General features: G+C 44.9%; 1 protein-coding gene across 5 annotated transcripts in view; it reads right to left on the minus strand.

Annotated features, from left to right (window-relative positions):
* LOC121545611 (ankyrin repeat and SAM domain-containing protein 1A) overlaps positions 1 to 21,466 on the minus strand; it is a 117,444-nt gene that overhangs the window by 11,088 nt on the left and 84,890 nt on the right. For 4 of the 5 annotated variants that reach the window (XM_041856281.2, XM_041856285.2, XM_041856282.2 and 1 more), the window contains 6 exons: positions 19,755 to 19,824; positions 11,247 to 11,362; positions 1,111 to 1,209; positions 862 to 1,008; positions 324 to 740; positions 134 to 205 (listed from right to left, as the gene is read on the minus strand). In XM_041856281.2, coding sequence (XP_041712215.1) covers positions 134 to 205; positions 324 to 740; positions 862 to 1,008; positions 1,111 to 1,209; positions 11,247 to 11,362; positions 19,755 to 19,824 — 921 coding nt within the window. Of the gene's footprint in view, positions 1 to 133; positions 206 to 323; positions 741 to 861; positions 1,009 to 1,110; positions 1,210 to 11,246; positions 12,377 to 19,754; positions 19,825 to 21,466 lie in introns of those variants that run through there. The other variant, XM_041856284.2, reaches the window with a different exon arrangement.

Here is a 21,466-nt window from a genome sequence, read left to right on the forward strand (position 1 = left end):
GGTACAATGAATCAAGTTTAAGACAATACAAGTTGCAACAAAGGGGAGAAAAATCAACAGATATAAACTGAAATGTTAGAGAAGAGTCCCTCTCTGATAATGAGGAGACTGGAGAAACAGAGGCTAGACCTACCCTCATTTTGGCACAGGCATCCTGGGTGGACTCGGTCCCCCGTAGCTCGTTGATGAGCATTGATCCCAGATACTGGAGAGAAGAGAGGGGAGAGCAGCACATTAATATAGTAGTACAGAGAGTGGGAGACCATCTGTATTAAAGAAAGCCATTAGTGAGTTACAACAAGAAGAGAAGAGAGTGCCCTTACATTGGCTTCATATCCACAGGATTCAAAGATGAGCTTCTCAGGCTGGTGGTGCCAGTTCTGTACAGGGGTGTAGGGTGCTGCCAGGCTGGGGGGTCGCAGGGTCAGACGAGGCTCCCGATGCCGCTCCTCATACCTCTCATGTGATCGGTGTCGTTCACTGCGGGACCGGTGGGGGGCCACATCATATTCGGGTTCGGGCCCCTTCCTCCCCCCAGGCTCCCCCAGGGGCAGGATGGGGTCCATGGAGCGGCCCGTATAGGAGTCCATGTGACTGATGGGAGAGGAGGTCTGGGATACCAGGTCCTGACACCTGATCTGGGACAGGCGGGGGGGCTTGACAGGAGGTTCCTCATAGGGCTGCTCTGCCAGCGAGGCGATGATGCGTTTCCTGTGTCCCAGCAGGGAGATCTTCAGCACCTGGAGAGACACAGGTAAACACAGCCATAGAGCATTTTGTCATTTGGCACATATTAACTATTGAATTAAATAGTTATTTCAAAATGTTCTCTCTCAAACAAAATTTCATAGAGACACTCACGTTGACGATCTCCAGCTCCCACAGGTTCTTGACACAGTCGAGGCTGCGGTATCCACTGGACAGGAAGTTGTGTAGGTACTCCTGTAGGCCCAGGAGGTCCAGCCAGGAGGACAGAGAGCTGCTGCCGTCGCAGCCCAGGGCCTTTACCTGCATGGGGAGACACACAGTCACACAATGATCACTTCACACAGTCAGGGCCAGTCACACTAGCTAGTAGAGCTATAATGCTGCATTGGGGCCATGGGGAACCTTAGGTAGGGATCGAGCTGCATGCAGGATCTTCCTCCGATGTCCTGGGTCTGTGATGCCTATCTCCCTCAGGTCCTGCTCCTCCATCACATTACTACCCTGTAACAGAGAGAGGAAGGTCAGGTTAGAATGACATACATCACAATGATCCTACCGACATGGTCTCAATGTTGCCATAACGTCAGGCTTAGCTGCGTAAACTGGACAAGGAATTTGATAACACAATGATTAATTCAATGGAGGTAGTGGTTTTCTCCATATCATCTATGGAAATCTAACACATTATCTTAGTGTTGGATGGCTTTTAGGTTAAATCTAATACAATAAAATGGGACTAAGACAAAGATGCAACCACATGGTTGGTTATTGATCTGCCTGCCCTAATGCTGTCATTGCGGAAAGAAGGGATCAATTCCTGTGGGGTGTCAAGAACTTCGACCCTTCTCTCCCATAGAGTTCACATACAGTTGACTACAGCACTGAAATAAACGTCAATACATTCTTTTCTTTTTTTTCTTTTTTTAAAATGTTTTTATTGGGGGTACATTCTTAGAGTAAATTTAATTTAAGTGTATGGGGAGGGAGGGAGACAGGCATTGGAAAGGGGTGAGAGGGGGTCAAACCCATCTACAGTCCCACACAATACCATCTCCAAGGCTGGCACAGCCAGGCAGGAGCAATGGATGGCTAATCAATGGATCAATCAGGGAACGGCAGGACAGTAGGCTGAAGGGGACTGAAAGGAGCCTCCATCCACCGAGCACCATTTATCAGGGTCACTTGATGGGTCCATCCATTGGCCTGAAGTGGTCACATTAGGTGGAATCATTTGCCATTACTCAAATGACCAATTAGCTAGGCGAGGTACTGTACACACCGTGCATTAAGTTGCTAGAAGTCTGCTACTGTATGAGCATCGACTTGGGAGGTGACACACACTTAGGCGCTTCTGCAGTGTTGTGTATGAGCCCTATGTTAATCCCACCATGAGAGCAGAGTCAGGGGGATGGAAGGATGGAAAGATGGAGAGGGGAGGGAAAGAGTTGGTTGGTCAGGAGCTTACAAGCTGCTTTCCTGCAGGGGCAAGGGGAGTGTGTTGGAGATGGATAGGAGAGAGGGGGCATCAGTGTGTGTGTGTGTGTGCCTGTGGCACAGTGGAATCTATACAGGGGTGAAATTAGTCATTAAGACAAAAGGCTGCTGAGTGGACTGCTGTTCCCTGTGGCTCAGCCATGGCAGGGAGGCAGGCACCTAGGGAGTGACTATGTTTGTATGTGTGTATATAACTGTGTGCGTGTGCACTTTCTTTTGGCTCTACTGTATTAACCTGAGCATGTGCAGTGTGTAAAGATCAGGACTACGGTATTTTCCACTCTGTTAGGATTATGTATGTGTTTATGGGAGATAGGCAAAGGGGAAAACAAGGGTAGAGAGAGAGATGAGAGAGAGAGAGAGGAGAGAGAGACCTTCAAAAGAAAGACAAGGGGAAATATTTATTTTTAATTTTTATCAGTTTCCTTTATTAATCTAATAACTCATAGTGGATGACTGCTCAGAGCACACCTACACTCAGACCTGAACTGATCAATTCATTAATCTCTCTCCAGCCGATGATGAAGGGGAATGAAGCCAGAGCAGAGCTGCCCACACCATTTAGACAACGAGTGTTTGGAGCACACTGCTGATAGTGTGTTTGGAATGCTAAAGGAGGAGGAGCTACCGTTCACATCAGCACCAGGATTCAATAACGTTACCCAACACAGGTACAGTATACCAAAGAGCTCTTTGGAACACATACTGCCACAGACTGGTATACTGCTACTGCTGGGCCAGGGAGTCAGTGAGTGGCAAAATGCTCCAAGCCAATGGTAAATAATACATATCAGTTTATTTTCAAATGAGGCCATATGATGATAAAAAATGTAAAGGGTGAGTTATTCAACAGAGTGATAGCATTCATAAGACATTCATAATGTTGTTCTCAATAGATGGGTTGGTTGTTTAGCAACAAAACTGACGCGTGCACAACTATGGGGCAAAACAGACAGGGTTGGCATAGATTGTTGACAATATGTAAACTATATTTTGTCTCCAATATTTACTGAAAACATAAATACATTTGTATTTGATGAGCACTTGTTGTTTCTCAAATACATTGTTACAGACGGCTCTCAATGAACTACACTGGACTTTGCACAAACTGGAAACCGTATATCCTGAGGCCGCATTTATTGTAGCTGGGGACTTTATTAAAGCAAATCTGAAGAAAATGCTAGCGAAGTTTTAACACATTGCCTGCGCCACTCGCCTTTCAAAAACTCTCTACCATTGCTACTCTCCCTTCCAGGACGTCTACAAGGCCCTCCCATTTGCAAATCAGATCACACCTCCAGCCTGCTCCTCCCTTCCTATAGCCAGAAACTCAAACAGGAAGTACCCGTGGTAAGGACTGTTCAACGCTGGTCTGACCAATCAGAAATGTTGTGTGTTTGCAGTGTTATTGTCAGTCACTGATGGAGCAGGGGGTTCCATCCATTTCGACACAGAGCTGATTTCTAGGTCTAACACAGTAACACACAATCCCTCATCCCTGGCTGACTGCATTTCTCTGATCCTGACACTCATACTAAAACCGCTCTGACAACACCCCACATCTACCCAAGTTACCACAGCGACTAGAGGAGTGCCCTTGCCTCATTGACAAAGGACACTTGAAGGGGATTATCCAATTCCTATTAAAAGGCAATTGAGTGGATGAAATTCTCCAACTGCCTGATGTGAGACAAAATGCAACATTCACCTCAACCTCCCCCTGTATAAGGATTATTCTATTCCCTCCACCCATGGCCTCAAACTGCAGGAGAACTTGTGATAAACAGTCTCAATCAGACTCAAATGACTAGGAACTCTATGGGGAAATCTCGTTAATGCACTTTGACTAATGTTCTCTCTTTGCAGGTTATAGTGAGAATACATTACAGAGAGGGAGCTGACTTCAGCATAGGGGACCGAACCATGAACTGCATGTGTATGTTGTTGTGTACCTGTGTCCATCCATTGGTATGCATAGTATGTGCAATGTACAGTATGTTTAATGCATAGTAAAGTAGCATGTGAGTGTGCGTGGGTGTTTATAAAACAGTAACCTCTACATCAAATGAGCTCGACACAAAATGATCAAAACTGACTTATTCATCTCAGGGAATGCAAAACATTTTCTAACAAGTGCTAAGGGTGAGTAAGGGGAAGCCAAACAGTCCTGTGTGCTATTGATAAGCTTCAGTGAATGATGAGAGGAGCTAGAACGCCAGAGGGGTGATAAAGGACATCTTAGATTATACCACCAGGGAACACAACTCAATTCAACAATGCAAGGGACCTCAAAAAGTTATAAAACTCCTACAAATTACCTTACTTTTAAACTATACAGAGACATGAAGGACCAGCTGTATAGGAACCTACAGTATTCTACCCCAATTACACAATGCTTTGTTCAAAAACAGTCCTTGCTAACCTTTGTTACAACATATAATGTACCTAATCGATCAAACTGTTGTTTTTCTGTCATAGTTTCTCCTCCGTTCCATACATCTCAGTACAGCTCCATACATCTCAGTACCCCCTCTGCTCTCCCTGGTCCTTCATTAGAATTCTGCATTCTCTCTGCTTGGCTTGTTCTGCCCAGTGTTACACCTGAGGGGCATGACTGCTCCAGACTAAGTGCTAACTCTCAGAAGCAGGGCCATGAGCATGGGGGACTGAGGCAGTTAGCCTGGCTATGGACTAGCCCACCTACAGTATGTTATGCCAACTAAAGAAGAAAATGCCTGGAGGGGCGTCAAATGTGTTGTGTTTGTGTGGGGTTATGTATGCAATCAATTAACTTCCAACTTTGAGCGAATCCTTTTTAAAATGTCTAAATGCACACAACAACAATGTAAAAATCACTTAGGCCCTTCCTCCGCTATACTTGAGTTGATCAGGCATGGCAGTAAGTCTGTCCTGCCATTACCATATTACCATTACCTAGTCATCAGAGGCTGCAGTGTGTTCATTATGTGACTGATTTGTGCCGAGAGAACAAAGAAACAGAAGAGATGAAGAGAGACAGACTGGACTGTGAGGGTCACACAGGCTGGCGTATTCACAGAGGAAGACTGTTTGGCTGGCTGCTCCTCTCCTCTGATGTAGCTCATTGCCATCATTGTGATGTTTGATTACAAGCCGAGCAGCAGTCTAAGCCTCTTCCCTGGGCAATCATTACCGCTACTGTGTGTGCCTGCGACTCCTCTGCTGACCTCAGAGACTTCAAGGAAATTAATTATTTCTGACTGCATTGATGAACAAACGTTGTGAAGGCCAACTCACTCTTGTTTCTCTCACAGTTCCGCCTGCCACTAGTACGATGCTCTTTGACTTAGACTAGTAATTTATGTACAAAGAAGAAGTGTCATTTTTTTGCGACAGGCATTACCAGTTAAACTGTCAGCATGCAGAGTAGAGAGAGTCTTAGAAGTGATACTTGCTTGCTTCTTTGACTCGTTCTCTCTGGGTCAATAGAGAAACGCATCTCATTTATTTTATAAAGGGCTTCTCCTTCGCTTGTATCCGACAACGCAATACAATCACTGTTATTGTATTGATCTGGTGCTGGGAGCGGCCAAGGAGAGATCACAGTACTCTGACTGCTGGAATAAATTGAGTTTAATTAGGAACTGTCAAGGCTGCTCTGTACACCATACATCAAGACACTACAACACTGACTCACCCCATAACAAGGGGTAAAAGCTTCAATTTCACATGTATTGTTGTGCAGTCAGTATGATTTGAAGGGGGGAAAATGTCATTTCATTTTCTGACAGCACATGGATAGTGCATAGGGAGGGATGTAGAGTCACTGGTGCTTAGCATGCATGAAATGGTACTTGTTGTAGAGCCAATACTGTCACATCCCTGGGTAAATATATTATTTGTTTATATGCGTCTCAAGCTTGAAATGCTTGATTGATTACAAACCAATCCACACACATTTGAGAGACGGTACTGAGTCCTGGGGGTGGAAGCACTTTGGAAAGTAACAGGGAACTTTAGATTTCAAGGCACAAATTGAGAACCCTTAAAAGGTCACCATTTACTGAAATAGCTGACAAGAAGCAATGTTACAAAAATGTTACTGCTTTTGTCCAAATCCCTCCTATAGAATGGAGCAAAGCAGGTGCTCTGAGACCAGTAAAATAGATAGGAAATTGGCAGTGCCGAGAATTGCGAGAAAGAGGAGGAAGAAAATGAGGGGATAAGGGAGGGGTGAGGAAGGCAGGGAGGGAGAGTAGAAGAGGAGACAGATTAGAGCTTCTAGTCAGAGAATACAGCTCAGCCCTTTTGAAATGATAACACACAGACAGACAAGTTTGTAAAGAGTGTCTGGACTCTGGAGCTTGGGGGAAGGATGTGGTGTTGGGAAGGGGTGACAGGTTTTGATGTTAAGAGAGGGAGGGATGGAGAGAGGGAGAGAGAGAAAGGCTGAGTAATCTTAGCCCAAAACCTGTCACCCCTTCCCAACACCACATCCTTCCCCCAAGCTCCAGAGTCCAGACACTCTTTACAAACGTCTGTCTGTGTGTTATAATTTCAAAAGGGCTGAGCTGGATTGTGCATAAACCAAGAGAAATAAACAAATCAGGAGGTGTGAGAGAGCAGCCCTCTAAAATCACACTGGAGAATGATCTGCAATTTGCTGGCCTATGCTGAATATGCTCCCATTATGTAGCAGTTCATTAAAGATAATCATAGCAGGTGCATTTTAATTTAGCGTATCCACTCTGACACAGCTGGTCCATTCAGTCATCAAACCAAAGTGCCAATATAGACAAGGCCAGGGCCAGGGCTGGGAATCATAAACCCAGGCCAAACAGCTCATGGTCAGGCTGCTGCCTCTGAGGTTGTGTTTAAGCCATGGGTGACTTTTATCCAGCCTAGCGTGACTAGATCAGAGACCAAGAAAAACCACTGAGGGAGGATAAAAATGAACAGGAAATACAACGAGAGAGAACAAGGAAATGCTGTCTGTTCCATAGACCGGAGACCCACTCCGGCTACAATTTATGACCGCCCCTCACGTAAATCACTGTTACCACGGCAGACAATCAACACTTCCCATTGACCTTCACTGTCTGGAGAAGAGAGGGAAAACATTGGAAACAGAAAGTGCTGTGACTGCATCCCTTTACAAACACTCTGCTAAAAACGATGGGTAATGCATAAATTGTCACCTCTAAGTAGGGAAGGACACATTCAGCACCTTTGACTGTCACTGTAAATATTTTAAGGGGGAAGCACACACACACACACACACACACACACACACACACACACACACACACACACACACACACACACACACACACACACACACACTCTCTTCTGAGAGTGAGATGAATGTTTCAGGGGAGGTGTGTGTGTGTTTGTGTACATGTTTTCCTACCTTATCAGGACCACAATGTCCTGACAAGTCACCAGAATGTCCTGAATTTGTTAAAATGCAATTTTCGGTTTAGGGTTAAGGTTAGGGTTAAGGTTAGGTTCAGGGGTTAGGGAAAATAGGATTTTAAATGGGAATACATTTTACTCCCCAAAAAGTCCAGAGAATTCACAAAAACAAAGCTGTGTGTGTGTAGGACACAGAGGTAAGCCCTGGTGAGATGGGATATGTCTCCACAACATGGCCCTCTAATTTACATCTTGCGGCCCACTCCCCTGCCTGGCCAGCTGGGACCTCCATCCTCCCCTGCATCAATACCCCCCTGCAGCTGGTAAAAACCAAACAGGGCTGGAAAACAACAACACAGCACATTGGGGGCTGGATAACCCCCGTCAGCCCGGCAACACCAGCCCGCCGGTTATTGAGATACAGTTATATTATGGTGAGGCAGCAGCTGGTACTCAGGCAGCCAACTGATTGCGAGTGAAATAATTTGAGACCGTGCCGATATTGGCTGAGCAGCTGTAAGGTGAGAGTGTGGTAGGAGGTAAATGGTGCTCCCAACAGCAATAATGACATCAAACACATAACTGCTGACAGCAGGGTGATAACACAGGTCATGTTGGACTTGAAAACTTGGGAGTAGGCTGAATAGGTTTGGTGTGAACTGTGCAGCTCTCTGTTCTGTTAACACAGAGCCTAGTTAGCTCACGTGTTAACCATTTCCACGTGCCCCCCTTGCTCAAGCCTGACTTCTCCATTTGCTGTGCTGTGACGTGTTCTTGACTGCAGCTCTTTTTTATTATGGCAGAGTCTTTGAAAATATTTGACAGTCATTTATTCAAAGCAGTTGTGACTGACTGTCAGTGTGTGTGTGAGAGATAGAAAGGGAGCCTAGGGAGTTCGCTGGTCTTTTTATCTTTAAAGGCTTTGGTTTAATTGCGTTTAAAGAGGTATTTAGAGCCGCTGGCCCAGTAAACAAGAACATCACATTATTGGGATGTGATGCCAATGCCCTCTGTCACCACCAGCCATGTGAACATCATCTAAATCAGACAGCCACTGAGTGGAGGGGCCCCAATAAATCTAATCAACGTCCAGTCTGATCCAGGCATCAAACCAATTAACTGTTTCAGTCCTGTCAGGAGGGCTAGGCTAAAGGCCTACCTTTCTGAGATGAACGTTGTTGATGTCATCTGAGCAGGTAATTTAATGTACAGTATGAACTGTATTCAATTTTCCAACGAGGCAAATTGGATGGAATGTTTGCTACATAAACAAACACCTTTTTCAAATATTTTAAAGGAAAAGCTTAATCATCATGCAATTCAGGCATAACCTTTGTGATTGAACAAAAGGCTTGCATGTGAATGACATCTCTCAAAAAGACATTACACAAGGAAGGACAGGACCCCTTGAGGAAGTGGGTCTTAATGCAGAGAGGAGAATCAAAAAGGTGTGATTGAATGAAAGGGGGAGGCAGGAATATCAGGGGGGTTTAAGTCAATTGGAATTTACAGGGAAAGCTAATGGGATCTGCGAAGGCTAATGGATGGCTGCATCGATATTTGATGAATACCCATTGAAGGAGAAGGAGAAGACTGACTCGCTGACTGACTTTGAAAGTAGGTAGGCAGGTAGAACAGAAGGGACAGAGTTCCAGAAGATGAGATAGTGAGACAGAGACGGTGAGAGACAGTGAGACATACAGTGAGGGAAAAAAGTATTTGATCCCCTGCTGATTTTGTATGTTTGCCCACTGACAAAGAAATGATCAGTCTATAATTTTAATGGTAGGTTTTTTTGAACAGTGAGAGACAGAATAACAACTAAAAAATCCAGAAAAACGCATGTAAAAAATGTTATACATTGATTTGCATTTTAATTAGGGAAATAAGTATTTGACCAACCTCTCAATCAGAAAGATTTCTGGCTCCCAGGTGTCTTTTATACAGGTAACGAGCTGAGATTAGGAGCACACTCTTAAAGGGACAAGATTGTAGACCTACACAAGGCTGGAATGGGCTACAAGACCATCGCCAAGCAGCTTGGTGAGAAGGTGTCAACAGTTGGTGCGATTATTCGTAAATGGAAGAAACACAAAATAACTGTCAATCTCCCTCGGCCTGGGGCTCCATGCAAGATCTCACCTCGTGGAGTTGCAATGATCATGAGAACGGTGAGGAATCAGCCCAGAACTACACGGGAGGATCTTGTCAATGATCTCAAGGCAGCTGGGACCATAGTCACCAAGAAAACAATTGGTAACACACTACGCCGCGAAGGACTGAAATCCTGCAGCGCCCGCAAGGTCAAGAAAGCACATATACATGCCCGTCTGAAGTTTGCCAATGAACATCTGAATGATTCAGAGGAGAACTGGGTGAAAGTGTTGTGGTCAGATGAGACCAAAATCGAGCTCTTTGGCATCAACTCAACTCGCCGTGTTTGGAGGAAGAGGAATGCTGCCTATGACCCCAAGAACACCATCCCCACCATCAAACATGGTGGAAACATTATGCTTTGGGGTTTTTTTTCTGCTAAGGGGACAGGACAACTTAACCGCATCAAAGGGACGATGGACGGGGCCATGTACCGTCTAATCTTGGGTGAAAACCTCCTTCCCTCAGCCAGGGCATTGAAAATGGGTCGTGGATGGGTATTCCAGCATGACAATGACCCAAAACACACGGCCAAGGCAACAAAGGAGTGGCTCAAGAAGAAGCACATTAAGGTCCTGGAGTGGCCTAGCCAGTCTCCAGACCTTAATCCCATAGAAAATCTGTGGAGGGAGCTGAAGGTTCGAGTTGCCAAACGTCAGTCTCGAAACCTTAATGACTTGGAGAAGATCTGCAAAGAGGAGTGGGACAAAATCCCTCCTGAGATGTGTGCAAACCTGGTGGCCAACTACAAGAAACGTCTGACCTCTGTGATTGCCAACAAGGGTTTTGCCACCAAGTACTAAGTCATGTTTTGCAGAGGGGTCAAATACTTATTTCCCTCATTAAAATGCTAATCAATTTATAACATTTTTGATATGCGTTTTTCTGGATTTTTTTGTTGTTATTCTGTCTCTCACTGTTCAAATAAACCTACCATTAAAATTATAGACTGATCATTTCTTTGTCAGTGGGCAAACTTACAAAATCAGCAGGGGATCAAATACTTTTTTCCCTCACTGTAGATGGTGAGAGACAGTGAGACAGAGATGGTGAGAGACAGTGAGACAGCAGGAGAGAGACAGTGAGACAGAGCCGGTGCGAGACAGAGCCGGTGCGAGACAGTGAGACAGAGCCGGTGAGAGACAGTGAGACAGAGTCGGTGAGAGACAGTGAGACAGAGCCGGTGAGAGACAGTGAGAGATAGTGAGACAGAGACAGTGAGACAGAGCCGGTGAGAGACAGTGAGACAGAGCCGGTGAGAGAGTGAAACAGAGCCGGTGAGAGACAGTGAGACAGAGCTGGTGAGAGACAGTGAGACAGAGCCGGTGAGAGACAGTGGGACAGAGACGGTGAGAGACAGTGGGACAGAGAAGGTGAGAGAAAAAGGAGGGGATGAGACAGCCCCAGATTAGCCCAGAAGGAGTGAGGCGTAGGTACAATATATGAGGACAGAGAGAGCGAGAGAGGAAGGAGGGGTGTGTGTACTAGTGACTCACCATGTAGTGCAGGTCGTCGAAGCCATTGAGAAGCAGCTTGCTCTCGTACTGCGGCAGCCCCACGTGCTCCAGCCAGTCTCCCACGGGCTGGTCCAGCAGCCGCCCAGCCGCCCCACCTGTAGATAGAGGGAAGCGCTTGAGCAGGGAGAAGCCTTTGAGCCGGTAGCAGCGGCACTCTGACGACGACACATGGCACTGCCACATCATCCTGGGCCAGCAGAGCCGAGCGCACCAGCACCACGAGGGCAGGGGAGACAGCTTGGCGGTGGCACCACAGCAGGCAGGCGTCGGCTCCCGCACAGCAGCGGGGGCCAAACCACTGACTTAAGATCGGGTTTAATAACGAACCCCTGGGTCTCAGGGACTTAGGGGGTTGGGTGTCGAGGGGGTTTGGGGTCCCCTCTGCTGGTTAACAGTATGAGTCCTGTGTCCAGACTGCTGTGTTCACCAGCTCAAACCCACTCAAAAACAGGTGTAGATTGAACAGAGTCAAGAACAGCCACACGTGTAACACTGTTCTGCTTAGAACGACAACCATAGACAAAATGTTCCATATCCACAAAAATTGCATTAACACTCCAAGATGAGTTCTCTTAAAACAGGAAATAGGCTATTCTGTCTAAAGTTGCAAGCATGCAGATTCATCTTCCTGCTAATTTGCTCTAGTTGTTAATGAGGGAGAGTGTCTCTGAATCACAGAAGTTAAGCGATTTGTTCCGGCACAGTGAAAAGTTCTTTAGAACTCGCACAGAGCAGCAGGAGCAGGGAGCTGGGTGATTAAAACTGTGCATCCCATGGCCCATCCCCGTTCCTCCCCAGTCCTCTTCACAGTCAGCAGGTCACACACACTGTCACACACCAGGCAGGAATCTCCCACCTGGATCACATGACGTGTGAATCAGCAAACCCAGCGTGGCAGAGAGGAGCGACAGGGAGGTACTAATAGAAAACCCTGGAGTGACGATAACGAGCTTTAGATGACTATGATGAATCAATCAAGTGTACCAGCTATGCTTGGTATTAACTCAAGGCCTCCTTGTGGCTCCTGAAACAGGGAATACACTATGCTGTGATGAGTAACTGCTGAGATGGTGCTTTGACTCTGGACCTGTGAACAATTTAATCTAATACATTAACTAGTTAATTCTGATAAAAGCTAACTCAAAGCATGAACCTTTGCGTTAATCCTAATGGTTTAGAATCCTAAGTGGTCAGAAACTTTCATGACTTGTGATCAACATGACTAATTTAAGGCATAGCTGAATATTAAAACATTCCAGCTAAAATAATCTGTCCCCCAGTTCAGCCATCTGCCATCGCCACTCATACAGTTGGTCTCGTATCATTCAAATGAATTGCAAATCATTTAAATATTTAAATAGGAGCACTTGAGAAGCTATGTTTTTTCTGTGCCTCAATGACGTATTAGATATATCTAACTCATCAATACAAAGATATAAAATCCTCCAACTGACTGTAATACAAAAACGATCTATATTACAATCAATACGGGTTGGTACCCTATATAAATGCTCCTACAAACCCTGACACTATCCTACACAGAGTTCTGCTCCTGTCATTCCACACAGCACACACACACACTTTAGTCCTCACAGTACACACACACACACTTCAGTCCTTTCCACAGCCAGCACACAGGAACAAATCTAGCAAGTATCCAGAGTCTTATACTTCATCCGGCTTTTTAGACCCGTTTCAAGTCTCCATGCTACACTGCTCTTCAGGCTCACTCTTCATGCACACAGTGTCAGTCACTGGCTCCCTCCCTTAAAACGGCAGCTCCTTCTGTTTAAACTCCGATACACCACACAAGGTGTTCAGGGAAACGAACGGTCCACACACAATCCTAGAGATGCTCGGGGTGGTGTCCTTCCATTGTCCTGACTGTTCACTGTACTTCTGCCTGCGATTCCTCTCCTCTATCTCCCTCTCTCTTTTGCTCGCTCTCACTCCCCTCCTCTTCTCACTCACGCTTCCCCATTACTCCCTCCCTCCCGTTCCCTCTCTCGCTCCCCCCTCTCTCTCTGATACACTGCAGGGCTGCTGTTCATTGTCTGTGAATGTGAGCTGCTGCCATTCCAAGCACCTACATGGACCCCTGTCCCTCACTACATCCACGTTTGCTCCCTGCTCTTCTGATTTCAATTATTTTTTGTTTTTTATTTCCTACTCTCAATATCTCTCCATCTGTCCTTGCTAAGAAACTCATCAGCTAGCAGGAAATGAAGGACATGGGTGTTGGGACTGGTATTATAGGGACCAGCAAGAGGGAACTTCACAGCACCCCCTGCTAGCTACCACCACTACTGTGGAGAAAGAGGAAAACACTGGAATACTTTGGGCTCGATCAGGAGAGAGAGAGAGAGAACAGTACAGCGCATCTTCTCATGGTGAGCATAAAAAATAGCCTTTCTCAAAGAAGTCTTTCCTAGCTGCAGGTCCCATGAAGATCTCCTGACAGCAGTGGCGTGTACACATGATTGCCAAGGGAAGCCAGGCTTCCCCAAAACATTGACCCACAACAAAAAAAAAATATTGTGTCTCTCTGTGTTTCATAATTTTCCTTCAATTTCGGAAGAGGCTGAATGTATCTCACCAGAGAAAGCATCCGAGCGAGTGAGACAGAGCCCCTCTGTCTCTGTATGTGTAGCCCAAGCCCATCTATCTGATGCTGTCTGGTCAAAAATAATATGACATTGTTGCCGCCCATAGCATTGAATGCAAGGGACGCCAGCAAGCATATTTTACATATTTTTTTACAATAAAATAATAGCCAATCAGCGTTGAGCTAAACTAAGTGAGCTCAACTGTGAATGGTCTGGCGCACGAAAAAGAAAGTGTCAAGGGAAGCCAGTTTGAATTAGGCTTCACACCAATCACATCAAAAGCAGAATGTAATTTACAGAAAAAACTTGAATTGTTGCATCTCGTTGTGTCGTTGTCCTCTGGTGGCTAGCTAGCTAGCTAAAATTGTCGATTTCCTAAAGTAGCCATGAATGGAGATAGGGATTTGGACTTGTGGTTTTACTTAATTCTCCATACTGGCCAACCATAAATTCATACATTGTACCCCGGCCTGAGAGGATGGAAGTTCAATATGTAGCTAGATATAGTAGGCTAATGTTAACTAGCTGGCCTGGCGCATCGTTACCCATGAAAGGAAGTTAGGCTAGCGAGCAAGTATTTTAGCCAGGTAGCCTAGGACAACAAAAACTAAAAGCGTGTACTGTATGACAGAGTGATAGACGCTTTAGGCAACATGAAAGAGGAGGATGTCATTGGCATTTCTCTACAAGTAGGGTGAGTCAACATGTTTTTTCTACATGCACGCACACACAAATCAGTACCATGGACAGCCACATGATATTTAGCTTACGTTGATTGGACTAAATTGTTTTTGGTATCTTTTAGTTGTCTCTGTATTAAACTAAGCACAGGTGATTTGATGATGTTGAAATATTGAACTTAAAATGGTGTTGGAACAGTGGAGGCAGCTCTTTTCGACCTGCGGTAACTCTCCGTGGTTCTAAAGTAATGGTTGTTTAGTAGTCCGAAAATGTCGGAAACATTAACTTGCTTGACCATGCTGTTGGTCATGCTGTTTTTTAATTTTTTAATTTTTAATTTTTGGGGGGGGGTCGATCAGCTTTAATATTGCAGATAGATTGTAACTGTTTGTTACATGTAAAATGCTTTGTATTTGTATTTATTAGGGATCCCCATTAGCAGCTACTCTTCCCGGGGTCCTAACACATTAAGGCACTTACATCACACATAAAACAAAATATAAAACAGTACATCATATAACATTATTACAGCACTACATAGCTACAATACAAAATGTATAATACCACCATACAACAATATTACAATGTACGTGTGTGTAGAATGCGTGTGCTAGCGTGTGTGTGCGTATGCATGTGTCTATACCTGTGTGTGTGTGTGTCTCTTCACCGTCCCTGCTGTTCCATAAGATGTATTTTTATCTGTTTTTATAAATCTGATTCTACTGCTTGCATCAGTTACCTGATGGGGAATACAGTTTAATGTGGTCATGGCTCTATGTAGTACTATGCGCCTCCCATAGTCTGTTCTGGACTTGGGGATTGTGAAGAGACCTCTGGTGCCATGTCTTGTGGGGTATGCATGGGTGTCTGAGCTGTGTACTAGTAGTTTAAATAGACAGCTCGGTGCATTCAGCATGTCAATACTTCTTACAAAAACAAGTAGGGATGAGGTCAATCTCTCCTCCACTTTGAGCCAAGAGAGATTGACACGCATATCATTAATGTTAGCACCCCGTGCACATTTAAGGGCCAGCCGTGCTGCACTGTTTTGAGCCAATTGTAATTTTCCTGACCAGACGACTGAAAAATAGTCCAGGTGCGAAAAAACTAGGGCCTGTAGGACCTGCCTTGCTGATAGTGTTGTTAAGAAGGCAGAGCAGCGCTTTATTATGGACAAACTCCCCATCTTAGCTACTGTAGTATCAATATGTATTTTTAATTTTTTTTACCCCCTTTTCTCCCAAATGTCGATCTTGTCTCATCGCTGCAACTCCACAACAGGCACGGGAGGCAAAGGTCGAGTCATGCGTCCTTCGAAACATGACCCACCTAACAGCGCTTCTTAACACCCGCCCGCTTAACCCGGGAGCCAGCCGCACCAATGTGTCAGAGGAAACAAAGTTCACCTGCAGGCGCACGGCCAGCCACAAGGAGTCGCTAGAGCGCGATGAGCCAAGTAAAGCCCCCCCAGCCAAACCCTCCCCTAACCCAGATGACGCTGGGCCAATATCGCGCCACACTATGGGACTCCCGATCACGGCCGGTTGTGAAGTATAAATATGTTTTGACCATGACAGTTTACAATCCAGAGGTACTCCAAGCAGTTTAAATCACCTCAAGTTGCTCAATTTCCACATTATTCATTACAAGATTTGGCTGAGGTTTAGGGTTTAGTGAATGATTTGTCCCAAATACAATGCTTTTAGTTTTAGAAATATTTAGGACTAACTTATTTCTTGCCACCCATTCTGAAACTAACTGCAGCTCTTTGTTAAGTGTTGTAGTCATTTCAGTTGCTGTAGAAGCTGACGTGTATAGTGTTGTCATCTGCATACATACACACTGGCTTTACTCAATGCCAGTGGCATGTCGCTAGTAAAGATTGAAAAAAAGTAAGGGGCCTAGACAGCTGCCCTGGGGAATTCCTGATTCTACCTGGATTATGTGGACTTCACCGGACAGATGTCTAGGCCCCTTACTCCGTTTTTGTGATTAAAGCACTGTCTTCTGATTGTCTCGGCCTTAAGCCTATATATCACGGTGGCAAGGCATATGAACTAACAGGTTATAGAGCAAACGCAATTATCACAACACATAAGTGTAATATGGCTTTTTGTCCCTGGCTTGGCTTCCCCAGTGATTTTACCCAAGCACCGTTACTGCTCATTGAGATAGTGCTGGGGGAGTGGGAGCCATAGAGATAGCACCAGTTTTACCTCTATGGTGGGAGCTGAGGGGGTCTAACTGGTGGTTAAGATGCTGTAGTTGAATTAGGATCTAATTCAGTGGCAGGTTAACAACCCAAACAACACATGGACCACAGCAGGAGCAGACAAGGGTAAAAACAACAGCTTTACTGCCGTGGGCTTGCCTAATTCTTGCCTTATTGCAAGTCTGCAAGGGAAAATGAGCTCATCCCCTAACATACATGCTTGTTCATATTTTAACAGCTCACTTCAATGCAGACCACAACAAACAAGCAAAAAACTGCCAGAATGCAATAACGAGATGGCCAACTGTTTTCATTTTTTCTCTTTTCATTGGAATATAGCCGTCAGCTTAAGAGTCAGGGTTAGGCTAGTTCATCTTCTTTCTGTGACTTTAAAGGAGAAGCATATTGTGGAGAAGAAAATGGGAGGATGGGAAGGACGCTGACAGGGATTGAGGCCATGGTTCTGGTTCACTACCACAGTCCCCGAGTGACCATCCATCAGTCCTAAAGGACAGGCCAGCTTCATGCTATAGGTGTGCTGCAGACAGTATTGCAGGCTAACATGTGTGGTATACAGTATTCACTGCACTGTGACTGCAAAGAGATTTGTTAAAATGGGTATATAGTAAATCCAATTTACGGTAATGCACCTGGTCCCGTCCTAGTTTAGCCATATTGTCCAACAGCCACAAAGGAAACAAGGGCAAAACCAGCAGAAGTGGGGTACCAATCTGAGTCAGAAAACAGTGTCTGAATAGACAGCCTTAAACCAAGGACAGCCACAGTGTGGGCCAAATGGATCCATGTCCTTAAACCTTCTGCTTAGGCTACATATAACACACTGGGAATTGTTGAAGGTCATTTCTAACAATGGTCGATTCAACTCAACTATTGATCTACATTCAAAATATGGCCATGTCCTTCACTGGCACTAAAGTAATCGCTTGTGACCCACTATTATAACGGGTCCCTCTTATGTGCTATTCAAAGAGCCAGCTGTCCACCCGGATGGTACATTTGTGTCTCTGACTCAGTCATCACTAACATCACTCCATTCATCACTTCCCACATGCTCTCTATACCGTCAGTGTGGGTATCATTATTCAGGCATTTACTGTATCTTTCAATAGCCGGCTCAGTTCCCCGGCTTTAAGCTATTCACATGGATCAAATGACTGGTCTCCAGGGACCATTACAAAGCCCAAATAGCATACACATGAAGTGGTGGTGGTGGTGGGTTCACACACAAGCACAAATAGGATTCCAAGGCGTGAACAACAATGCCAGCTGCATTATACACTTTATTAAGACTAATCGATATGGCTTTGAAGAAAACAGAAAGCTGTGAAATGGAAAATACTAAAAATCATGAGGTACTTGTTGAATCATCTCGGCCAAAATAGCCAAGTGTGTAATGAAGAGTTTTATCTTAAAGCATCAGGGACACAGGGTTGGATTCACAGAGCACTTAATTCTAACTGTGGGATGGATTTTATTACACAAGAGGATAAAAGGAACATAAAACCTAGAAAAAATAAACTCATTTATTTATTCTATATATACCCATCAACATGCAGCGCTGACTATAGGAAGGATAATACAAAGCTGGACATTAGAAAGATGGGTTTTGAGTCTTAACGAGAATGAGTTGTCATATTTATGTAAAGTATGTAAATGTGTGTAAAGTACACTATATTATACAAAAGTATGTGGACACCCCTTCAGATGAGTGGATTGTGCTATTTCAGCCACACCCGTTGATGACAGGTGTATATAATCGAGCACAAAGCCATGCAATCTCCATAGACAAACATTGGCAGTAGAATGGGCTTACTGAAGAGCTCAGTGACTTTCTACGTGGCACCGTCATAGGATGCCACCTTTCCAACAAGTCAGTTCATCAAATGTCTGCCCTGCTAGAGCTGCCCCGGTCAACTGTAAGTGCTGTTATTGTGAAGTGGAAACATTTAGGAGCAACAACGGCTCAGCCGCGAACTGGTAGGCCACACAAGCACACAGAACGGGCCGCCGAGTGTTGAAGCGCGTAAAAATCGCCTGTCCTCGGTTGTAACACTCACTACCGAGTTCCAAACTGCCTCTGGAAGCAACGTCAGCACAAGAACTGTTCACCGGGAGCTTCATGAAATGGGTTTCCATGGCCGAGTGATGAATCACGCTTCACCATCTGGCAGTCCAACGGTCGAATCTGGGTTTGGCGGATGCCAGGAGAACAATTGTAAATTTTGGTGGAGGAGGAATAATGGTCTGGGGCTGTTTTTCATGGTTTGGGCTAGGCCCCTTAGTTCCAGTGAAGGGAAATCTTAACGCTACAGCATACAATGACATTCTAGACAATTCTGTGCTTCAAACTTTGCGGCAACAGTTTGGGGAAGGCCCTTTCCTGTTTCAGCATGATAATGCACCCATGCACAAAGCGAGGTCCATACAGAAATGGTTTGTCGAGATCGGTGTGGAAGAACTTGACTGGCCTGCACAGAGCCCTGACCTCAACCCCATCCAACACCTTTGGGATAAATTGGAACGCTGACTGCGAGCCAGGCCTAATCGCCCAACATCAGTACCCGACCTCACTAATGCTCTTGTGGCTGAATGTAAGTAAGTAAGTCCCCGCAGCAATGTTCCAACATCTAGTGGAAAGCCTTCCCAGAAGAGTGGAGGCTGTTATAGCAGCAAAGGGGGGACCAACTCCATATTAATGCCCATGATTTTGGAATGAGATGTTCGATGAGCAGGTGTCCACATACTTTTGGTCACGTAGTGTATATTAGAATAGGTTTAGTTCAAAATCCAGTTTTCAGTAGTGCAGGGAAATAAAAGTTGAATTTAGGTATGGATGTTCTTAAATAAAAGTGACGGGAAATTTAACCTGTACCATCTTCACTAAGCGGAGTAAGTGGATGAATTGCATATGCTATGATAATATCTTTAGTCATGTAAAATGCTTAGGGTGAGGGACTGTCATCTTACCTGGGGTAGCGTACTGCTGGTCTCTGGAGAAATCAATGCCTGCACCAATCAGCGTCATGATCTTCTCAATCTGAGGAGAGGAACAGAGCAGAGCGTCAGAGGACAAGACAAGATGGCTGCCACACCTCTCACCACCAAAGGGACAAGAGTTACCCCCATGCATTGAACACCACACTGCAGTACAGTAGCCCAAAATGAACCCTTATCAAAGCAGAACTTGGCTACATTACTTCAAATGAACCCTGAAAACTTTTAAGATAACGGTAGACAAATAATGTATAATCTTGCTGGCCAGACAGACCTGGGGGCTATGTGAAGAGAATTGGCTAACCAATATATAGACATGTTAGTAAGAATTGATACAAAATGACTGAGTGTCATGCTACAACTGTATTTTTAGAGGGACTGCAGTGTAGCCTGGTTCATTTCATTTCAACATTTCTTTCTTATGAGTCTTTGCAGCCTGCAGCCAAAACAATGTAACAATGTAGCTAGTCTCAATATTACAGCATGAGGAGCGAGCCATTTTTTCATTAATTCATTTACAGTAATTGATGGCAAACTGAATCAGACTTCAGTGGGACAGAACACACATTTCACTGGAGAAAAGGAACTGGGGTTGCATCATAAAGATGATTTAGGTGTTATTTCCCTACTTCTGGGACCTTTGGGTTTCCTGCTGTCTGCTTTCTAAATTTACAATAGACCACAATATGACCACCACCAGGCGATACATGCAAACCCAAGAGAGACTTGTTATTGAATATTCCCCAACTGAGCATGCCTCTGATACACACAGTACACACATTCCCCATCACGTGCATCATCCACCTATACTATAGAGAGGATACACGGGTACACAAATCACCCATGCACATGAAAGCAAACCCACATACACCCACGCAGACACCCCCAGAGCCATCTCGACACTCATTCAGCAGCACAGCAAAGAAACAGCAGCAGCGGACCGTACAGCAGGGAGATTACACCTGTCACACACCACAGACCACTGTCACAGCCAGCCCTGGGATGGGGACAGAGGAGGGCCAACAAAGACTGCTGTCAGAGCTGTCAGCCACTGTCAGCCAAACACTTTCATCTCCACCATACAGGATAGTATGTGCTCTGTCATGAGAGACAGGCTCTTTTCCTACGAGGCCCCTTTTTCATAGTTTGGAATGGATGGTTATTTCACGACTGACACTTCATTTTATCAGTGATCTGTGATCACTTTCAATGAGAGAAGTCATTTCACACAGGACTAATTTTATGGTTTTGATGTGAAAATCCTTGTGTTTGATGATGTGGTCAAATATCAACAGTTATTTTGTACAGTTGTAAAGAAAAAGGCTAACACTTTAAAAGCAATGGAATTTCGCTGCCTAAAGCACTTTATCATTTATGAAAGAGCTCTCTCTATTCTTTTTCGACTGCATCCAGGTGGGAGGTCAGATGCAGTGCAGATTCTGTTCCCCCCTCTCTCAGAAATTAGCTAAGGGTTACATTAGCATATTGTCTGATTTCACCTCTGGTAGAGACTGCATGCTGCCTAGAGGCACAACAATACACTCCTGTAAATAGCACAACTACCATCTACTGTTCTGTACCACTACAGTAGACTAATTGAAATAAGGGGAATTATCCCAAATTATACACATTAGACCAGAATAATGGACTTTTAATGATATGTGCTTTTTTCCCAGTTTGTAGAA

The sequence above is a fragment of the Coregonus clupeaformis genome, chromosome 30, assembly GCF_020615455.1.
Source record: "Coregonus clupeaformis isolate EN_2021a chromosome 30, ASM2061545v1, whole genome shotgun sequence".
NCBI lineage: Eukaryota > Metazoa > Chordata > Actinopteri > Salmoniformes > Salmonidae > Coregonus > Coregonus clupeaformis.